Here is a 19,415-nt window from a genome sequence, read left to right on the forward strand (position 1 = left end):
TAAACATTAAGAAACTTATCGATTCACTTGGTTTGCTAAGCGAACAACTGCGAATAAAACTAACTCGTTTACACTTTTCGCTCAGAAAGCCAAGTGAATCAGTGATTTTCTTATTGACAGAAAATAGTAGAAAATCATGAAAAAGCGTTCTAATCTGATACAACTAAGCTATTTAGGTGAGAGTTGAAGAAAAATTAATTGACTCTTCCATCAAGCCATCAAGTGAACGTTATTTTAAACCACTATTTTCGTTGAATGGTAGGCAACATTAAGAGTGACATATTTTTTTTTCAACATATTTATCTTCTATATCTTTATAAATGTTTCACTTAGGCGCTTTTGCCAAAAACCAAGAAAAAGTATTTTTAATCGGATGCAACTGAGCTATTTAGCTACGAGTTAACTTAAATTCATTTTTCAGTCAATCCGTCAGCGTTAGTTAAAACTTGTTGAATCGTGGGCAGCAATAAAAACTACATATTCTTTTCCGAAAAAGAAGAAGTGTTATTTAAAAGACAGTTTTTGTTCCTTTAAACTGCTTATCGGTATATGGAAATCTCTCCAATTAGCTCTACTCTGCTGTCAGATCACTGAGGTTCACGTACAGCCTGTTGCTGTACTCATTGAGGTTGACGTACGTCTGTAAAAATAAAAATATTCCATATGTTAGTAGCATTATTTGTAATCTTTCACTTGATTTCGTCCAGCTAAGAACTCTTCAATTCCAGTTGACTTGCGATGATATTGCGACCAATTAAAACGTGAGTAGCTTCTCAGTTATTTTTCCTTTGCGAGCCAATCACTCCCCCCACTTTTTAAATCAAATTTGATAACCTTTAACAGTATCCCCTTACCTTGTGTTTTTTTCCCATATCTTTCATGGTCTTCCTAAGTTCATCAAACGTGGGTCGGTCTGTTGGGTTTTCTTCCCAACACTTTAGCATAATCTCAAACCTAAATCAAGAAAAGTAGCAAAATGGTGTACATATGGAGCATCAACTGCAATCTTCGAAATTCAGTTGGAGGCAGGAAATGGATTTTACTAAACTTGATAGTGTTGTTGATTATACGAAAAGTGAAATAGCTTAGAACCCCTATCCTTGCTGTGTAGCCAATACTATACAATCTGGTTGATGTAATGGCAAAAAATCCCATGAATTATGTTAGGCAATCACTCAGTTGGTGGGACCCATCCTTCAACCAGACGATGGAGTAACAGGTGATAGCTTTCAGATGCGTGTTCGAAAAAAAAAAAAAAAAAAAAACTCACACTACTTACAGTTTGCCATCCACATGTCTTGGTTTTGGCATTCTGTATCCTTCTTGAATTTTTCTGGCGATATGGCGAGCATTTATATTCGGGTATGGAGAACCACCTAAAGAGAAAAACTAGAGATTCGGATTTTGCCTATTGCCGTTGTTAAATTTGTTTGTAGTAAAATTGTTAATTTGTTCCACAATAATCACAGTGCCAACGTTGATTTCTGTGCCCTTAATCTGTGCATTCCACTGAAATCAGCTCTTTCTTCCTCGTGTAGTATTATCATGACAACTGAGCATAAATTAAAAAAAAAATACATAAATACACTTACCGACAGTGAGGATTTCATAAAGGAGAATACCGTAACTCCATCTGCGGAAAGGAGCAATCAATCAATCAATAAATAACGGCTGAACAAACTTAAAAAAAAGACTAGAAGAAAGGGGAGGAAGCGGGAAGCAAGTAAGGAAGAAACAATTGAAAGGATGTTCTGCGGAAGCTATGGAAATTATTGTCATACGAAGACGATCGCTGAATTGCGAAAGGCGAATTTTATTTTAACACGTCACACAGACAATCGCCATATCAGAAAGCCAATATCGTTCAGTTTCAATTGAAGTACTTACACGTCACTTTGAGTGGTGTATGTTCCATACAACAAGGCCTCATACGCAGTCCACTTGACAGGCAGTCGGCCCTATGAAAAGAAATACCACCATGTAAATATCTTATTCATAACCGCATACCACACGGCTTTCTGTAACTATCAACTATCGCCATACAAGATAGAAAAATTCGATTCTCTCAAACTTTGCCATAATAAAGGGCTTTGCTAACTTGTTACAAAAATTGACCTTTGAAGCTGTTCGGATTTTTATTTTCTTGTCGAGACGAGGTTTAGTACTTTCCTCTCACAGCGTCCAAAATCGGTCCTGAAATTGCACTTTTATCGAAGGTTAGCAAGCCAAAACGGAAACCGCACCAGGAAAAACTGATGCATGCCATTAAAATATCATCCTTCAACGGCGATTTAGAGCTGTTAGGTCTCAGTCAATTTCGATCCTGGATTTCTTATGGAATTTCCAAAATTATGCCTCGCGGAAGTATTGCTTGACGTTCAATTTTGGCCAGGTTCGTAGGCAAAAAAATCGATCTGGTACATGGATTTACCTAGACTTTCTCAAAGTCGCTCGCTCGCTTCTTATTGAAGGTTAATTTACATAAAAAAGTTCGACTCTGTGTTAAATGTAAATAAAAAGTCTATTGCGTCTCTCAAATATCCGATCGATATATCATCTCCAATATATAAGGGACCGATCGTTTATTACGTCCTAGGGGGGGCGGGAGGGGAGGGGGGGGGGGGCGGTGGTTTTCTAAAAATTCGAGTGTATGAAAATTTTACCCCCCCCCCCCAAAAAAAAATGTTCAAAGTAAAAGTTTTACCCCCCACTGCAATGACCCCCCCCCCCCCTCCCCTACTATAGAGGAAGTATAGCTCTGACCCTGAGGAAGACTAATTCTATTAGTCGAAATATTGGCCACTAATAAATCTGCCCTTTGCCGTAGTACTAGCCTTGCATTCAGTTTTGTATTTCCCCATGGTTGGCCAGGTGGTTGAATTGTTGAGAAGGTCCTGGGCAAAATGCTTGGTTATAGCTACCAAAATACAGTTAAACCTCTCCAAACGGCCACCATGGGGAGAGAAGAAAGTGGCCGTTGTGGAGAAGTGGCCGTTATGGGGAGGTAGGGGTGTAATATGACACCTTTTTTTCGGGAAGTACAACATGTTTATTGTGCCAAGTTCATGCTTACTGTAGCCTATAATGGCAATCCAATCTTAAATGATATGTATAGATAAAGTAAACAATAAAACGTAAATAATGTTTTGAATCAAAATGTTAACGAGACGAAACGAGCAAGGTTCGCAACATTCGCTTTATTATTGTAGACTTTTTTTGCTTACTGCAGCATATAAACGGAAGATAATCAAAATACGTATACCATTAAAATGGATACAGAAACATAATATCCCAAAGACAAATGTCGATTACTGCATCATGTTATAAAAAAAGGTTTTTACAAAAAAAAAAAATACTGTATTGGCCGTTGTCGAGAGGTTATTTCGGCAGTTGGGGACGCACCTTAGTGGCCGTTGCTGTTGTAGAGAGGTTTTAACAAGTGCTAATGTATGGATTGTCCGCCGGGAAAAAAAAATAGTGGCCGTTGTAGAGAGGTGGCCGTTAGTGGAGGTTCGACTGTATGTGCGGAAGTCGCTAACTCTCTGAATCTGAACTGGCAAGAGAAACGATCAGAAGTTAGGGCGAAATTCAAGTAAGAGAACGTACCTTAGATCATCTCTTCAATGTCGTGATAATAACGATGTTTTGTTGTTGCTGGAGTCTATTCTTCATTCGTCAAAAGAAGGTACACAGAAGGTCAACGCAGCTCGGGGTTTGAGAGCAGTACAGGAGCATTTGATGTATGGATTTGGATATATAGATTTTGAACAAGCCTACCATCTCTATTCGTCTTTTAGTCATTGTTTTTTGCCCAGATAAGCAAGCCTTCAGAGATAAACTGTTTGATGGAATACACGGTTTGCCTCTCTCTTTCATTACTCAACCTATTACGCGCAAGATCTTTGTCGTTCTGACGAATAGTAGCGATATGGAGAAGTATGTAGTCGATTTTACCAACTCTATGATTGATGTCACGAATAATTGCTGAATACATTTAGTTGGTACCTTTTGTATGTCTTAAAATTTTACCCCCCTCACTTTTCGTACAAGGTAAAAAATTACCCCCCCAAAAAGAGCTCGTTTAAAGAAATTACCCCCCCCCCCCCCCCTCTAGGACGTAATAAACGATCGGTCCCTAAGTCATTACCACGAAAAACGACCTTTTTTGTTGCCAAATGTAGCGGTTATATTTTAAATTACTTATACGATCTGACACGCAATCTGTTTATAACTCAATATCGACGAAAGTTTTCAAAAAACCTTGTGTGACATATATGAAATTTAATATCTGGAAGTACTTCTTACCTTTATCTCGAGAAATTGTGGCGTCACCGGACTTTCATGCAGTAAATAAACTGTTACACGTCGTTTAAATTACCTTGTGAACACAGGATACCCAATACCGACTAGTCGTTAAGCGTTACTATCTTGCGTCTTTGGTGTTTTTGCTTCCAAATTATTTTATGCTTGAGTCTTTTTGCTTTTTAGTTTTCTTTTTAAACTAAGAATGTTAAATAAACAGACGTTTTTAAGACCATCGCTCACTGCGAAGTGTTACTCTTGTTATGCTGACAAGGCCATTCGCACGGGCCAGGCATTGTACTAGTCATGATCATCACTTGTACTAATCTTACTGTTCATTTCTAGTAGAATTACGCAATCCCGCATCCTGGTATTGCCCTAGTGCTTACGGTCAGTTGCTTAGTGAAATACGTTGAAATATTCAAATATAAACTGTCCAGCTGTCGCATCGGGCCTGTTACTGGATTCATGTATTGTAATAAATTTCTATACATGGCTTCGTGTGGATCTGCCAAACTTGTTATACAGTTCCGATAGTCTTTCAACTGGAGATTCGTTGTGAAGCGAAACTCATACTCGCTCGAGTTGATAAGAAACACTGTTCATATTTTGTAGTTGCCTGGCCAAATGTACAGACAACCTCTCTCCTCCTACACTCAAAATATATACATAGCGGACCAAGACGAGAGACGAGACGAGAGGTATAAGTGTGAGCAAGTATACCAGTTTTCCACTCTTCAGGGCATAATGGTCTCCGGTTGCCAATCCAGCACTGATGAGATTTTCTGGGTTGCGGTAGGGCTTTTTCGCTCTTACAGAAAGACTTAATCTAGCTAGAACTCTGGCTGGAGCCTTCCTGGCTATCATGGCCATCTTGTCCGAATATTCTCGTTGATGGGAAAGGGTTTCATTAAACTTTCTCACAATTGAAATTCCTTGTCAAGTGTATCTGTCAGTACTTTCCGGATGTCACGCATTAACCACGACTGACACAGACGATTGCAGGCCAGTAGAGGATCTATTATGCGTGACCTGAAAAGTTTGGGGTAGCGCGGGTTCGGGGGGGGGAGGGAGGGGGGGGGCAGTAACAAACCCTGACCCTTACGACATTTTGTACTTCCCTAACCTTAGAAAAAACTATATCTACATGTATGAACAGTCACATTGGTTCTGACAAACTTTGTAGGTTAGATACCCAACCTTCATAGGGAAGGCGGAATGGTGCAAAATTCAAGGAATCACAATCGCTTCCAACATCAACAACCAACCTGCAGTTCAACATTTTCTTTCTAGATCAACAATTAAATCCGTCCAACTTCAACGGCAAATACAATATCCAGCAACGAAAGTAAGTCAACATCAACAACAATTCCTCTCGTCTTCAACAACGAATCACCTCAAAACCAACATCGAACAGAGTCTCAACTTCAACAACACAAAATTCGTTCAACAATTTGGGGACGAGCGACTGGCTATGGTCGGGGGAGGTTGGGAAATAGAGACACGAGGAGAGAAATATGGCGGACGAAGAGGAGAGAATCCGGCGATTTCTCCGAGAGGAATTTCAATTAGGACTAAATCTTGTCTCCAGGACGAGAAATTTAATACGTTCGGCGGCTTCGAGCTCTGTAAATGACTTAAATAATGCTTTTGCAAGCCGAACTGAGGGAAGGAGCTCTACGAAGAAGACAAAACAAGAAAAGACGAAGCATGTCCAGTCAATTACCAAGACTGTATGGCTTTTGGAGAGACCAGATGATGATGTACAGACAACAGATGATGGATGTTATGGTGATTATGCCCTAACCGACGATTCTGTCTTAGTAATCTGCTGGCATTTCCTCATTTAAAAAAAATGCTCTTGAGGATGTATTCTGCCTAATAACGGTTGAACTTTGGCTAATCATTCTTTACACTTTATATAGAATGACTGCAGTATATGCAAGAATCCTCAAGGAAAGTTCTTTTCAGCATTCACATTTCAAGTAACCCTTTGACATATTCATTGTCAGGGTCATGGTGGACCTTCCCCCGAAAGGAGTACACCAGGTTTGAAACCACAGGAGGTGTGATGCATTGGGGGATTTGGAATCTGCCATGTTTTTTAAGGGTGTAGGGTAAGAAATTTTTGCTGTGAATTCTCTGGAGTAGTTTTATTTTACAAGGAAATTTGTTTTTTATTGAAAACAATGGAGAGTTGGCAGTAAACGAGTGCTTCAATACGTAAAGAAATAGATATTTGACAGGGGCATTGTGTCAGAAAAGAGGCATTTATTATAGTAACTATTATTTTCTGATTTATTTGCATCGCACTGTTTGCAATCACCGATGAATCAATGACCACTCAAACATATAGGCTACACAAAAGTCCAGGGAAAAGTTCTACAGTAAAATTATCCCTGCCGCTTTCCACTTGAATTCTCTTTTGCACAAGGAACACTTAATATCTTTCACTTGGGTCATCTTTGTTTCCCCCTTAATCTGTCATTGACTTTTTGCAGATCCAAATTTGATTGTGATATTTTTTTCATCTAAATCTTTTGGTAACGAGATTTTTCAGGTTTTCGTTCAAGCCTGGGGGAGTTTGGGAGATTATAATTTATTTATAACAAATTTGCACCTCCCAATCATTTTGGAGTGCAACCATGGGGACCTTCCCCTGTAATTCAATATTTGAAATTAAAATCAGAGCAACATTTATTTTACAAGACAAAGGTTGAAATTTTAAAGTAAGAAACAGAATAAGAGACACTGTACATTCGAAAAATGTAACAAAGTTTGTTTCTGCTAAATTGACATTATGAAAATTGTAAGTTCTTGGAGGGTACACAATAGGTTTTAGGAATGTAAAATGTGGGATTTTACTTTAAAATAGTCCTACTCCACTTTACAACATATAAGCTTCTGGAGAGACAAGATTAAGGATGTTAAAATCCAACTTTAAATATTCAGGAATTCTTAGCTATTTTAGAATTCAGGAGTCCAAGAAAAACGTAAGTGGGAATCAGGGTTTGTGGGCATATTGTGGACCCTCTTGTACAATTTTCATGTTGAGTTGAACACAACTGTTTAGTATAAAACAAACAATGTGATTTTAGTTAAAGCGTATTTGTAAACACAACAGAACACTCAGGAAAGCATTAGAAGCTAGTGCAGACATTAGACACATGAAATACTCTTAAATATTTAATTACGGCTAACAAAAGCACAGAATAGAAATAGTGCTATTTTGATTTAGTAGAGTTTCATGGTTCTGATAAGTGCACTCCAATCCAGAGGGTTAAGTAAAATAATATTTTCATATTCAAGCATTATGCATTTGTTCAAATTCTGTTAGCATGCCTACAATGCTTTGGAAACCCAAAGCAATCCGTTTACTGTTGGTCTGTAGTCCATGAACAGCTGTAACAAGTAGGTAATAAACATGTGAAAAATTTACCAACATGTACTGTTCAATTAGAAGCTTTCTTTCTATGGTCCATTATTCTCTGAATCCAAGCACAATGAAGGCAGTATGGGCGAGGAGGGGCAAATGAGAAGGGGGCTGTTGTATACAGATTGCCAAGATACCACCCCACTGACCAACATCTCTGAGAGAAGGGGAGGAGGTCCTGTACTAGTACTGTACTGTATATTGCCAAAAGGACATTAAAACCCGCAGATAACAACCTAGACATAAGAACCTTTTTAGGCTAAAATTGTTGATTTTGATCCCTCATTTCCCTGTAAAAACCAATACTATAAGAACCTTTCTAGGCTAAAATTCTAGATTCTTGTTGGTGGGTTTTTACTGTAGTGGTCAACCACAGGAAAAGCTTTGTTTGATCATGTACCTAAGATTAAATATAAACCCTGCCAATTGAGAATGGACCTAATTACAGAAATTCATTATTCCGACCAAATAGTGTAAAAGTCCTGCACAAAATTTTATTATTCAGATGAACAAATCTCCAGGATGTCATGCAAAATTTTGATAAATAATGTTGCTGAAAGTTTACATACAGTGAAAGGTCCCTTTTGCTTGGCAGGGCCCACATTGGAATTTTCTGACCCCCCAAATGTTCAGCCTTTCTCTGTGTACATTACTCATTAGTAGCTAGACCTTGAAGAGTAGTAAGGCAATGTGTGTATATATCAATTGCATAACGATTTGATTCTTGTAGTGGATTAACCATAGTACATAGTTGGTCTAAGATACGATCTGAAAGTAAAGTGGCATCATCAACTTCCACTGTGAGTAATTCTTCATCCATTGGTGTAGGTGCAGCTGGATCAAATCCATACCACTCTAAATCATCAACAGCTGGCTCCGCCTCAGCGATTTCTGCTACTGCAGTCAAAGTACGGTTTCTGATATCAGCCATACCATTGGACCAGATTCTCTGTGGGCTCCAGTTGTGCTCAGTTCTAAGAGGATGGTTATTCCATGCTGTTTTAAAACTTGTCTGTTTATACGGGGTAGAAACACATAATGCAAAGCAGATTTATGAATTGGGTTATCCATATTCAATAAACCATTCTCCTTCATTACCTGGAATGTATAGTAAAAATGTGGGCCACACAACGAAAGACATCCCGCCAGAGCCGTTCGATTCTCTGGTTGTGCCTGCCAAGTAGCTTCCCCTGTTTGGGCCTCTTCTTTGTTCCATTTCTTGCCAGACGCCAACATTTTCCCCCACCTTGATCTGTCCGGACCGTTGAAGGCAATCCAAATGACTGGATGGCATCTAAGAACAATTCTTTTACTGTCTCACTGCTGGAGATTGTGTGCAATTTCTGACAATATCGCAGCAACTGAATGTGAATGATGGACATGAGGAAGCACGTTTCGTATGGACAGCATTTTCCAACCTTTCCAGAAGAGTTTCGTCTAAGGAATAGTTTGGAGTAAAGTTTGACGCTTTTAATTGCTCATAATCTAAGACTAGCTGTTCCAAATCTATAAAAAACAAGTCCCACCGATACTATGGCTAGCAGCTCCGTCGGCCGCCATCTTCTATTTCCCAGCGATGGATGTTTTCGGTCCCAATCTCCCCCGACCATAGCCAGTCGCTCACCCCAAATTGTTGAACGATTTTGTGTTGTTGAAGTTGAGACTCTGTTCGATGTTGGTTTTGAGGTAATTTGTTGCTGAAGACGAGAGGAATTGTTGTTGGTGTTGACTTACTTTCGTTGTTGGTTATTGTATTTGCCGTTGAAGTTGGACGGATTTTATTGTTGATCTAGAAAGAAAATCTTGAACTGCAGATTGGTTGTTGATGTTGGAAGCGATTGTGATTCCTTGAATTTTGCACCATTCCGCCTTCCATACTCTGAATATACATAAATGGTCGACCAGGGCACTCAAAAACAGACTGATTTGGGAGTTTAAGATGCAACGAGAACATCAAAAAAACCCGGTAGATTTAGTAAGTAAAACAATAACTTTGCACCTGGATCACACTCTTAGGTACATGTTTTTGCCTTTTCAACGTGGACTACTACGTGAAGTTTCCTAATTTCACGTTTGAAGGAGGACGTAGACAAACGACGACAAATTTTTCTTTCTCTTTTTAAATTTGGAATCGGGCAGTAAGAATCCGACTGCAGGAGAAGTTCTTATTCTCTGGTCTTGAGGACATATTCAATGCGTGGCTTTTTTGTGTGACAACGCGGGAACACTAAATTGTTATAAACTAAGGACATTTGTATTGCTTAAAATGAGCGGATGTCTTAGAAAACAAGTAGTTTATTTCGACAGTTTTCACGGCTTCAGATTGGTTGATTTCAATTCATTTTGACTCTTATTTCCCATTCACAAGATAAGGTTAGCGAAGGAAACTAACAGGTAGTAAACAGACTATTAAAGGTTGTGAAAACGCACTTGCAGCGTCAGAATTCAACTTTAATTTGTTTTACAGTCAATCCAGGTCACGCGTGAACAGTATTTCCAAGAATGAAATGAACATTCGAATTTCTCTTTGTAATGTCCGACGCGTGGATGGAATGTTGGACATTTCTCTGGAAATCGTTCCGAAAAAGACACATTAACTGAAAAAAAAAAAGATTCAAAATACTTGGGAAACAATTGCTATTCTTGAAATATATTTAATTTTGCGATGTAAAGAAAAATTCATAGCTTTATACCGTCAATAAGCTAGAGAAATTTATACGGGAACTCTGAAATCTGGCATATGGTAAAACAAGGACTGGAGTGGAGTGGACTGGATTTGTAAAACATGGACTGGATTAGTAAAAGGTGGATTAGTAAAAGGTGGATTGGTAAAAGGTGGATTAGTAAAAGGTGGATTAGTAAAAGGTGGATTGGTAAAAGGTGGATTGGTAAAACAATAAATGAAACAATAAACTTTATTTTGTTTGCAGATCCTTTTCGTTCTCTTTTTATCTTGATTATCCATACAGTGATCCGATCAAACAATGTCAATGGTATACATTCCAAATAATTCATTCTTTACTTTGACTATTAATTCACTTCAACATTAACTGTTACGAAATCATAATAAGCAATAATTCCCTAGTTTTCTTTATATTGTATCAGAACGTAAATGTAATATTTCCGCATTAGTTCAACTACAACAACAACAACAAAAAAAGAAACGCTGTTTTAACACTGTTGAATCAACAAAAGTTTTACAATAATGTCCAAATGTTCGGCCTAGTAACGAAACAACAGAACTGAGACTGGGAGATGTTGTTTATTTATTACCATTTTATAACATTTGAATTTATCAGCTTTTTTAATGAAATGGTTTCGAATTTATTTTTTGATGGCGTGACAGTGAAAACCACTGATACATGCATCCATAAATAGTACGGCTGGAATGAATATTTTGACCTTTGACCAATTTAATTTGGCATCATTTAAATTTTGCTGCGAAAGCTTCACGGCGCGCTCGTGATCGAGATTTCGGCTTTCAAGCTTCCATCTCTTTCTATTAAAAAGCGAAGACGGCAGTTTTCTTTGTCAGAGTTTAGATGAAATACAATATGCATAAAGGAAGAGATAGGGAGTGGCACATTTGGATCTGTTTATTTGGCGAAATCAGCGAAATGCACCGACGAGGAGCATTGTGTTGTCATCAAGAAACTCAAAGGGGAAGCGGCAGATGCTAAACGACGTTTCGAAAAAGAAGCTGCTATATTGCATAGCGTGAAAGGCCACCGAAACATCTCCTGCTTTTTAAAGTTTTGCCAGGAGCCCCACGCAATCATGATGGAGCATTCGTGCTTCGACTTCGGTCCCCTTGGCGTTGAGAAAAAAGTGTCCACGCGCCGTCCGACCTCGTGCCATTTCTTCTTCCAGAGCACAAGGCTATGGCTTTCACCAGACTTGGCGTTTCTATTTAGTTTTTTTTTTTTCTAAATTAAACATCCCGACACGGTAACTATTAGTAGTATAGGTAACTATTGCTGAAAAAAAAAAAGATGTTTCAACAAAAATCGCGAAATTTTGCATGTAGGTACCGTCTTTTTTCATTCTTTAGCTGAAGAGTGTAACGGGTTTGTTTTATTTAATTTTCAATTATGTGTAGAAAAAAAAAGGGGAGCGTCACAAACATAACTATTAGTCGCACTAGAACGATTAGTATATCAAACAAATTCTACACTTGAGAAAATTAGGTTTGGCGAAGTAGCCGGCGTCACGTTTACATTTCCTATGACATCATTACATTGAGTAAGCAGTTTGGTGTAAATTTTAGCGTCTCCGTCATAGAATAAGAAAAAACATAGGCGAGGTTTAGTCTGACGGAAACTAACGCGCGCGGTTTATTAGATTGGATTATAGTCGTTATCGAGATATATATGTAAATATTAAGCAAGTAATGAACAAAGTTTGTTAAAAGCGTTTCTATCACAGGTTTTTTTTTGCGCCTGCAAGAGATTACGATTACGATCTTAAAAAAAATTGATGCAAAAAAAATCGCGCTAACTTTAGTTCACAGCTACTAAGCTAAGAGTATAACGGTTTTTTAGATCACCTGTCGAATCAGGGGAGCATCATGATATATTAGGTTTTTCATCATCTTGTATTAGGTTTAGCGAGGTGACCAGCGTCACATTTACATTTATTGTTGCTGTTGTTTCGTTACTAGGCCGAACGTTTGGACATTATTGTAAAACTCTTGTGGATTCAACAGTGTTAAAACAGCGTTTCGTTTTTTGTTGTTGTTGTTGTCGTTGAACTAATGCGGAAATATTACATTTACGTTCTGATACAATATAAAGAAAACTAGGGAATTATTGCTTATTATGATTTCGTTACAGTTAATGTTGAAGTGAATTAATAGTAAAAGTAAAGAATGAATTATTTGGAATGTATACCATTGACATTGTTTGATCGGATCACTGTATGAATAATCAAGATAAAAAGAGAACGAAAAGGATCTGCAAACAAAATAAAGTTTATTGCTTCATTTATTGTTTTACCAATCCACCTTTTACTAATCCACCTTTTACCAATCCACCTTTTACCAATCCACCTTTTACTAATCCACCTTTTACTAATCCACCTCTTACCAATCCACCTTTTACCAATCCACCTTTTACTAATCCACCTTTTACTAATCCACCTTTTACCAATCCACCTTTTACTAATCCACCTTTTACTAATCCACCTTTTACCAATCCACCTTTTACTAATCCACCTTTTACTAATCCAGTCCATGTTTTTACAAATCCAGTCTACTCCACTCCAGTCCATGTTTTACCATACGCCCTGAAATCTCGTTGGCGATTTTCAAAACTGACATGCAAATTTCAAAACTCCGTTCAAATTTCAAAAATATCGTTCACGCGTGACCTGGGTTGACTGTAATTATATATTTTTGGGCACATTGCTTTTTAACTTCCAAAAATTCTGGGAGGGGGGCTCAAGCCCCCCCCCCCCCCCCCCCTGCCCCTCCGCCCGCTACGGGCCTGCCTTACAGGAGTGTTTGATATCGACAAAACACATCTTGAACTGACTATTTGTCTGAGGCACCGTGACCTGTTTGGGGTTAGATGGCGATCTAACAAAAAGAACTCTGCTGCTCTGAGTTCATGGTGTTCGCGCTTAAGCAGAGAACGCGGTATTACCCTGTCCCGGTCCGTCACCATTTTATCATTTTCAATGTTTTAGAAAAAAATAAAATAAAATAAAAAAGGATGCTACCTAGCGAAACCGTTACAGTGACGCCAAAGTCAGGCCGATTTAGGTAACTGTGTAGCGTTTGCTACAGGAGTAATTGCTGTATGCCATCCTTCGGACTTATAACTGTGGGGTCCAAGTTACTTGAGAATCCTTTTCTGTTGGTGTTTGACATTATTAGAGTCAAACCTCCCGTAAGCGACCACCCAAACAAAATGTCAAGCCTAGGTGGTCTCTCACGGGAGGTGGTCGCTTACGAGAGGTCAGAACACAAGGGGTCAAAAATTTTGAACTCATTAGCATAAGGTGACTCCAGAGGTTTAGTAGCCACAATAACGTTTTTCAACTTTCCAAAATTTTTATATTGCCAGTATAATTTCAGTATCCAAGGTGATGGTTCTCCGGTGATAAATTAACCAATACGACGATTGTGACATTCACGTCCCCTGAACTACCCAAGAATGTACATGTGATAATGTTACAAAGGTAATTTTTCCAACTCCTGACAGGGGATAGATATGAGGACGTTTGTCGCGTATGTGACAAGTGGTCGCTTACGGGAGGTTAAAAACAAAAACAAAGTCTTAAAGTGGTCGCGGTCGCCTGCAAGAGGTGGTCGCTTACGAGACGTTCCAACTACATGTATAGTGATTTGACTGGGGATATTTTGGAAAAGTGGTAGCTCAAGAGAGGTGGTCGCTTACGAGAGGTGGTCGCAAGGGGAGGTTCGACTGCATGAGGGAAAGGCTTGGGGCAAAGTGCATAAGAAAAACATGGGACGACTGTGTCTCGCTGTTACAGTGTAACTAGGCAACAGTTTTAAATTTGAATGAATGTTCCGTATACGCATCCGGACTAAATCTAAAATGTTGCAATTATCTCATCCAGATAACCTCGACTGAGGTAAGATGTACTTCAAGATATTGAGTTTCCTGTATTTATCATAAGTTTTCCTCCAGTTGTTTGTCGATAATGATTTATCAACTGATATTTATATGTTGCGTGCATTCCTCGGCTTCGCAATTTAAAATAAATCTTACCTAAAACTACGAAAATGGTCATTTTACCTTGAATTTGATTTACACACATCGCACAGCATTTAGTACACCATCTAACAGTGTTTGGATAACCTTTTGCGATAGTGCTCGCGGCGTGGAAAGTCAAAACAAACTAGCTTGATCACTTTGCTTTGAAGACTGAAGACTCTCGCAGAATTTGTCATTTCATTTACCCAAGCTAGTTTTTCGATAAAGCTAAGACAAATGATACTTTCGGTTGGAATAATAGCTTCAATAGGCAAACTCATCTATTGCACAAGTTTTCGAGAAATGTTTGTCAGTTTATATTACCTGATATGTGGTTGTGTAAACATATCAAAATGAAACCGCTACACTTACAATGGCAACAAAAATGGTCGTTTAGAACGGTTTCGACTTAAATGTGGAATATAATATATTGCTCAGATATTTGAGGGACACAAAAGAGTTTTTACGTACATTTAACACAGAGTTGAACTTTTTTACGTAAACTAACCGTGATAATTCTCGCAACACGGCGGGTCAACATGCCAATCAATTAGCGCGAGTGTCTTGTTTTTAACACGCTCTCACAATTTGCCGTTTCATTTACCCAAGCTACATTTTCGGTAAAAGCTAAGATAAAATGATACTTTTATCGGTAATAATAGTTTTGATAGGTAAATCCATGTACCAGATCGATTTTTTTGCCCACGAATCTGGCCAAAATTGAACGTCACGCAATACTTCCGCGAGGCATAATTTTGGAAATTCCATAAGAAAATTCATTGAGACCTAACAGCTCTAAATCGCCGTTGAAGGATGATATTTTAATGGCATGCATCAGTTTTTGCTGGTACGGTTTCCGTTTTGGTTTGCTTGCCTTCGATAAAAGTGCAATTTCAGGACCGATTTTGGACGCTGTGAGAGGAAATTACTAAACCTCGTCTCGACAAGAAAATAAAAATCCAAACAACTTGAAAGGTCAATTTTTGTAACAAGTTAGCAAAGCCCTTTATTATGGCAAAGTTTGAGAAAATCGAATTTTTCTATCTTGCATGATGTTAGTTGATAGTTACAGCAAGCCGCTCTTAAATCAATAGAAGTTCCTGCCCTTTAAAAGGCCCGTTTACACGACCGAAAAAATTGGAGCGGCTCGGATAAAAAGACGAACGGCTCCGACAAAATTTGACGTGTAAACGGTACTTGACCCGTTCCAGTCTTATCCGTTCCGTTCCTAAAGAGGCCCATAGGCGGCTATGGACCCCTTTCGGAACGGAACCGATAAAAAACGGTTCCGTACCCACATTTTTGTTTTCTTTTCAACGTGTAAACGCTTGACCTTATTTCGGTACCGTTCTGTTACGTTTTTTCTGAGCCCGTAGTACTCCACTTCAGCTGCTTAGCGTACGTCCCAAGCTCCTTTCGACTGTGAAGTGCGATACAAGGGCTGTTAATAGAAGAACCATAAGCCTTGTTTTTCTCCTAATTCGGTACATTCTCTCAGAAGTATTTCTTTGAAGAATTGCTCGCGCTGTCAAACGTGAATTTCGTGTTTTCTTCTTCAGAAGAAACCAGAAAAGTGCTCGTAAATCCATGATAGTCGGAGATACGCACAGTGTACTGTATGTGTAAGTTCATATGAACAACTAATCGAAGCAGTTTTGTTTCAGTATAGTGGGCTCTATCGTTACCGATCTCGAAGAAAACAACGTGTAAACGGTCTAGTACCCGTTCCAAGGGGCTCTCAAGTACCGTGCCTTTTTCTTTTAGGTACAATACAGAATTTGTACGTGTAAACAGAAGATTTCGTCTGGAACTGGTACTTGTTTCTAACCGAGCCGTTCTTTCTCCTTTAACGTGTAAACGGGCCTTTCGTCAATTCACAGCTATAAATTGAGCATTTGTTCCGGGTAATCTGGAATTCCAAAAAGGATCAGAATATTTCTGGTGCTTTAATTTTCAAAAAAGGGAGAAGATGGAGAGTCTGGCCAAATGTTTCGAAATCAATAGCTCGAACATTTCTGCTACATTCATTTCTATGCCGTGTATATATATATAAATTTTAGCTCAATAGGACCTAGTTAAGATTGAACATTTCAATTTAATTCTTATTTTTACTCTTACCCGGCTTTTTCTGGTGTAAATGTCATCCTGGTTTGCATTCCTTGCCATCCCAAAATCTGTCACCTTACACACCTCTCCTTCTCCAACAAGGATATTTCTCGCCGCTAAGTCACGATGGATTATCTAAAAGAAAGGATGTATCTGCATGCAGTGTCGGTGAAAATTGTCTTAAATTAAAAAAAAATTCCAGAGAAAGCGACGAACTTTTGGGACGAGAAATGACGACCTTCATGTATGTTATCAGAGTAATCTATAGCTATCAACCAAGTGACTCTTTATGTATGTCCTAGATTGCAAAAAATGTCCCTTAACTCCCACAAACTCATGTCAAGACAGTTCTGCAGATGTTCTTATCAAATTACACTGGAGCAACTTTTACCCTTACTTGAAACTGAAATATGATACCAGTTTGAAAAAACAAAACCAAAAAGCCGCAAAATGTCTTAACATTAAAAGTATAAAATATTTTTTGTTAACGTGGGTGACATTCGCACACGAAATTGACTCAAACCTTTTTAGAAGACAAATAGCACATTCCATCAGCAATCTGCCAAGTGAACCTCATCAGCTGTTCGGCGGTCAGATTGGTCTGCGGTTTAATATCCGGATCCTTATAGTACGTGTCGTCCAGTCCTCTGCTCTTTCTCAAGTATCCCAGCAGGTCACCAAATGGCACATACTCAATAAGGACCAACAGGGGATCTATAGAAAACAAGTATCATGTCAGGAAATAGAAAAAGACAAAAAAGAAAAGACTGTTCATACAAAGTTGGTAAAATAGCTTCAGATATTCCTCAGCAATCTTTGAATAGGTGATCTTTGAAAATTTCTACCTTGTATCCCTGCATTAGTTGACAGAGGTATTATTAAGTTCCTATATTTGATTTAATTTATTGGAACGACAGAAGCTTGTGTATTAGTGAAGTCTATAGCAAATAGACACCCCCTCCCCCCTGAAAATATGTTGTTATTAGTTCAAACTTGTTTCCATACCTCAAACTGACTGCTGTCTCTCCCTTGAAATTACATAAAGTAAACTTACTTGAAACTTTAGAGTAAAAGAAGGAAGAAATCAGAATAGTCCACCCATCCAACCATATAACAATTATTCCATGAGACCGCGTTGGATATGAAGTGATAAATAACCAACGAGCGCGTAGCGCGAGTTGGTTATGATCACTTTATATCCAACAAGGTCGAATGGAATAATTGTTTTAGTATATTCTCAAATCGGGTGTTTGCCGCCGATTTTTATTTCAACAATTTTAGAAAGCGATCAAAAGAGCATACAACTTCCGGTCACACGCGCGCCGTGGTCACCTGATTATTACATCACTGGATGAGCTGAATGAAATTTGACAGCTACACAAACGACAAACTGTGGTCAACTGTTAACGAAAATCAACCTTGGAATATATTCAACCGTTCAAATGCAAGGAAAAAAGACGGCTTCGGAAGCTTTCAAGTGGTTAAGTAGTGCTCAAAGTTCAGGAAGATTTTCCTAATTCTCCGCCTCCGTAATAGTTGTGAACTTGGACATTGCAGTTGAAGAAAACCTGCGGAAAGCTTAGACTTCGCTCGCTTTGCCGAACCTCGGTATTTAAGTACTGATTTTGGACTGAAACTGTCCCTTCACTTTGAGGTTGCCGTTCTTGCTGGCCATGGCATTCGTTTTCTTTCTCAGTTGCAGAGATACTAGTGCATGGGGAAGCTTCAGAGGCTCCGGCTGAGACAAAATCACTGAGAACGTGTGACATCTTCTTCTGCTGTTCTATGGATGGGCGATCATTAACTCAAAATACTCGACACCTTGTGGCGTTGTTCTTAGGGAGTGCATTCCAGGGTTCAACTGCCGCAGATTTTCTCTTCCTCGTCGTCCGAAGAAAAGGTTGAGATAAAACCATGCCGTTCTCTGCAGTTAGGCTGGATTTTGACTGTCGGCCGGCCCAAGTTCGCCGCTTTCAAAGAGCCTCCGGGATTTGATCTTTTGACACTGCTTTCTTGTGGACAATTCAAGCTATTTTACCCGTCTTTCTGAGATCCTTTACAAAGGCATCGAAAATTTTATTGCCTTCGGTAAACACAGCGTCGGAGATGATAGAAAAAGACTTGTTGTTTGGTGGCGAGCGAAGAAAGCGATCTGTGGCGGCTCGAATGGACTTCATGGATGTGTACTTGTAATACGTGCCGTCTTTCTTCCTTACGGAGGTGTAGATTCATTTAGCTCCTCTTTAGACATGTCTTCAATTCATTTCGAAAATTTTGAGGCAACAGTACTTGACAGCCATTCTGTAAATAACAAGGTGAGAATTTTTGTCGTTGTTACGCAGTTATAAAATTATCAAAATATCGACAGTGAACGTAAACAATTGTTGCTAGTTTTTGAGTAAAACTCCCAGATACGTACCACTAAATATGTTCATGCCGAACTTTGTGGCTTTCTTCGTTTTTTTCTGGAACAGCATTGTCTAGTAAACTTCGTGCGGAAAATTTTTAAACTTGGCGCACTATTTTCCATATTAGGTAAAACTCCGACTAATGGCTCATAGTCGGAGTTTTTGAGCCAATTAGAGAGCTAGAAATGCAATAGTCGGAGCTGAGAATATACTAAAACATCATAACCACTACACCTACCAGGAATAGCCGCCGAAGATTGTAACTTTGTTTAATTTGTTAGAGTTGCTCATCACAATAAATCAAACGTTTTGAAATCAGTGCTTGACCAAAAATATCGTAGATTGCTGCTAAGCCCCAGAATACTCCGTAACTGCAGCTCTGTTCAGTCATTTCTTTGTTTGACGAATGAGGTTCTGTTCTCGTATACAAAAGTACTATGACGACAA

The 19,415-nt window shown here is 38.8% G+C and overlaps 1 protein-coding gene across 1 annotated transcript in view; it reads right to left on the reverse strand.

The window, feature by feature from the left end:
- Positions 1-447: 447 nt before the first annotated feature.
- The window catches only part of LOC146469727 (uncharacterized), a 45,073-nt gene continuing 26,105 nt past the window's right edge, over positions 448-19,415 (reverse strand). Inside the window, exons 14-20 of the mRNA XM_085122879.1 lie at positions 17,084-17,274; positions 16,573-16,695; positions 1,888-1,958; positions 1,593-1,633; positions 1,280-1,376; positions 855-954; positions 448-640 (exon numbers count right to left, since the gene is read on the reverse strand). Of these exons, the coding sequence (XP_084979005.1) occupies positions 572-640; positions 855-954; positions 1,280-1,376; positions 1,593-1,633; positions 1,888-1,958; positions 16,573-16,695; positions 17,084-17,274 (692 nt within the window). The 3' untranslated portion in view covers positions 448-571. The remainder of the gene's footprint in view (positions 641-854; positions 955-1,279; positions 1,377-1,592; positions 1,634-1,887; positions 1,959-16,572; positions 16,696-17,083; positions 17,275-19,415) is intronic.

This window comes from Pavona decussata, unplaced genomic scaffold, assembly GCF_977016875.1.
Source record: "Pavona decussata unplaced genomic scaffold, jaPavDecu1.1 SCAFFOLD_119, whole genome shotgun sequence".
In the NCBI taxonomy this organism is placed as follows: Eukaryota; Metazoa; Cnidaria; class Anthozoa; order Scleractinia; family Agariciidae; genus Pavona; species Pavona decussata.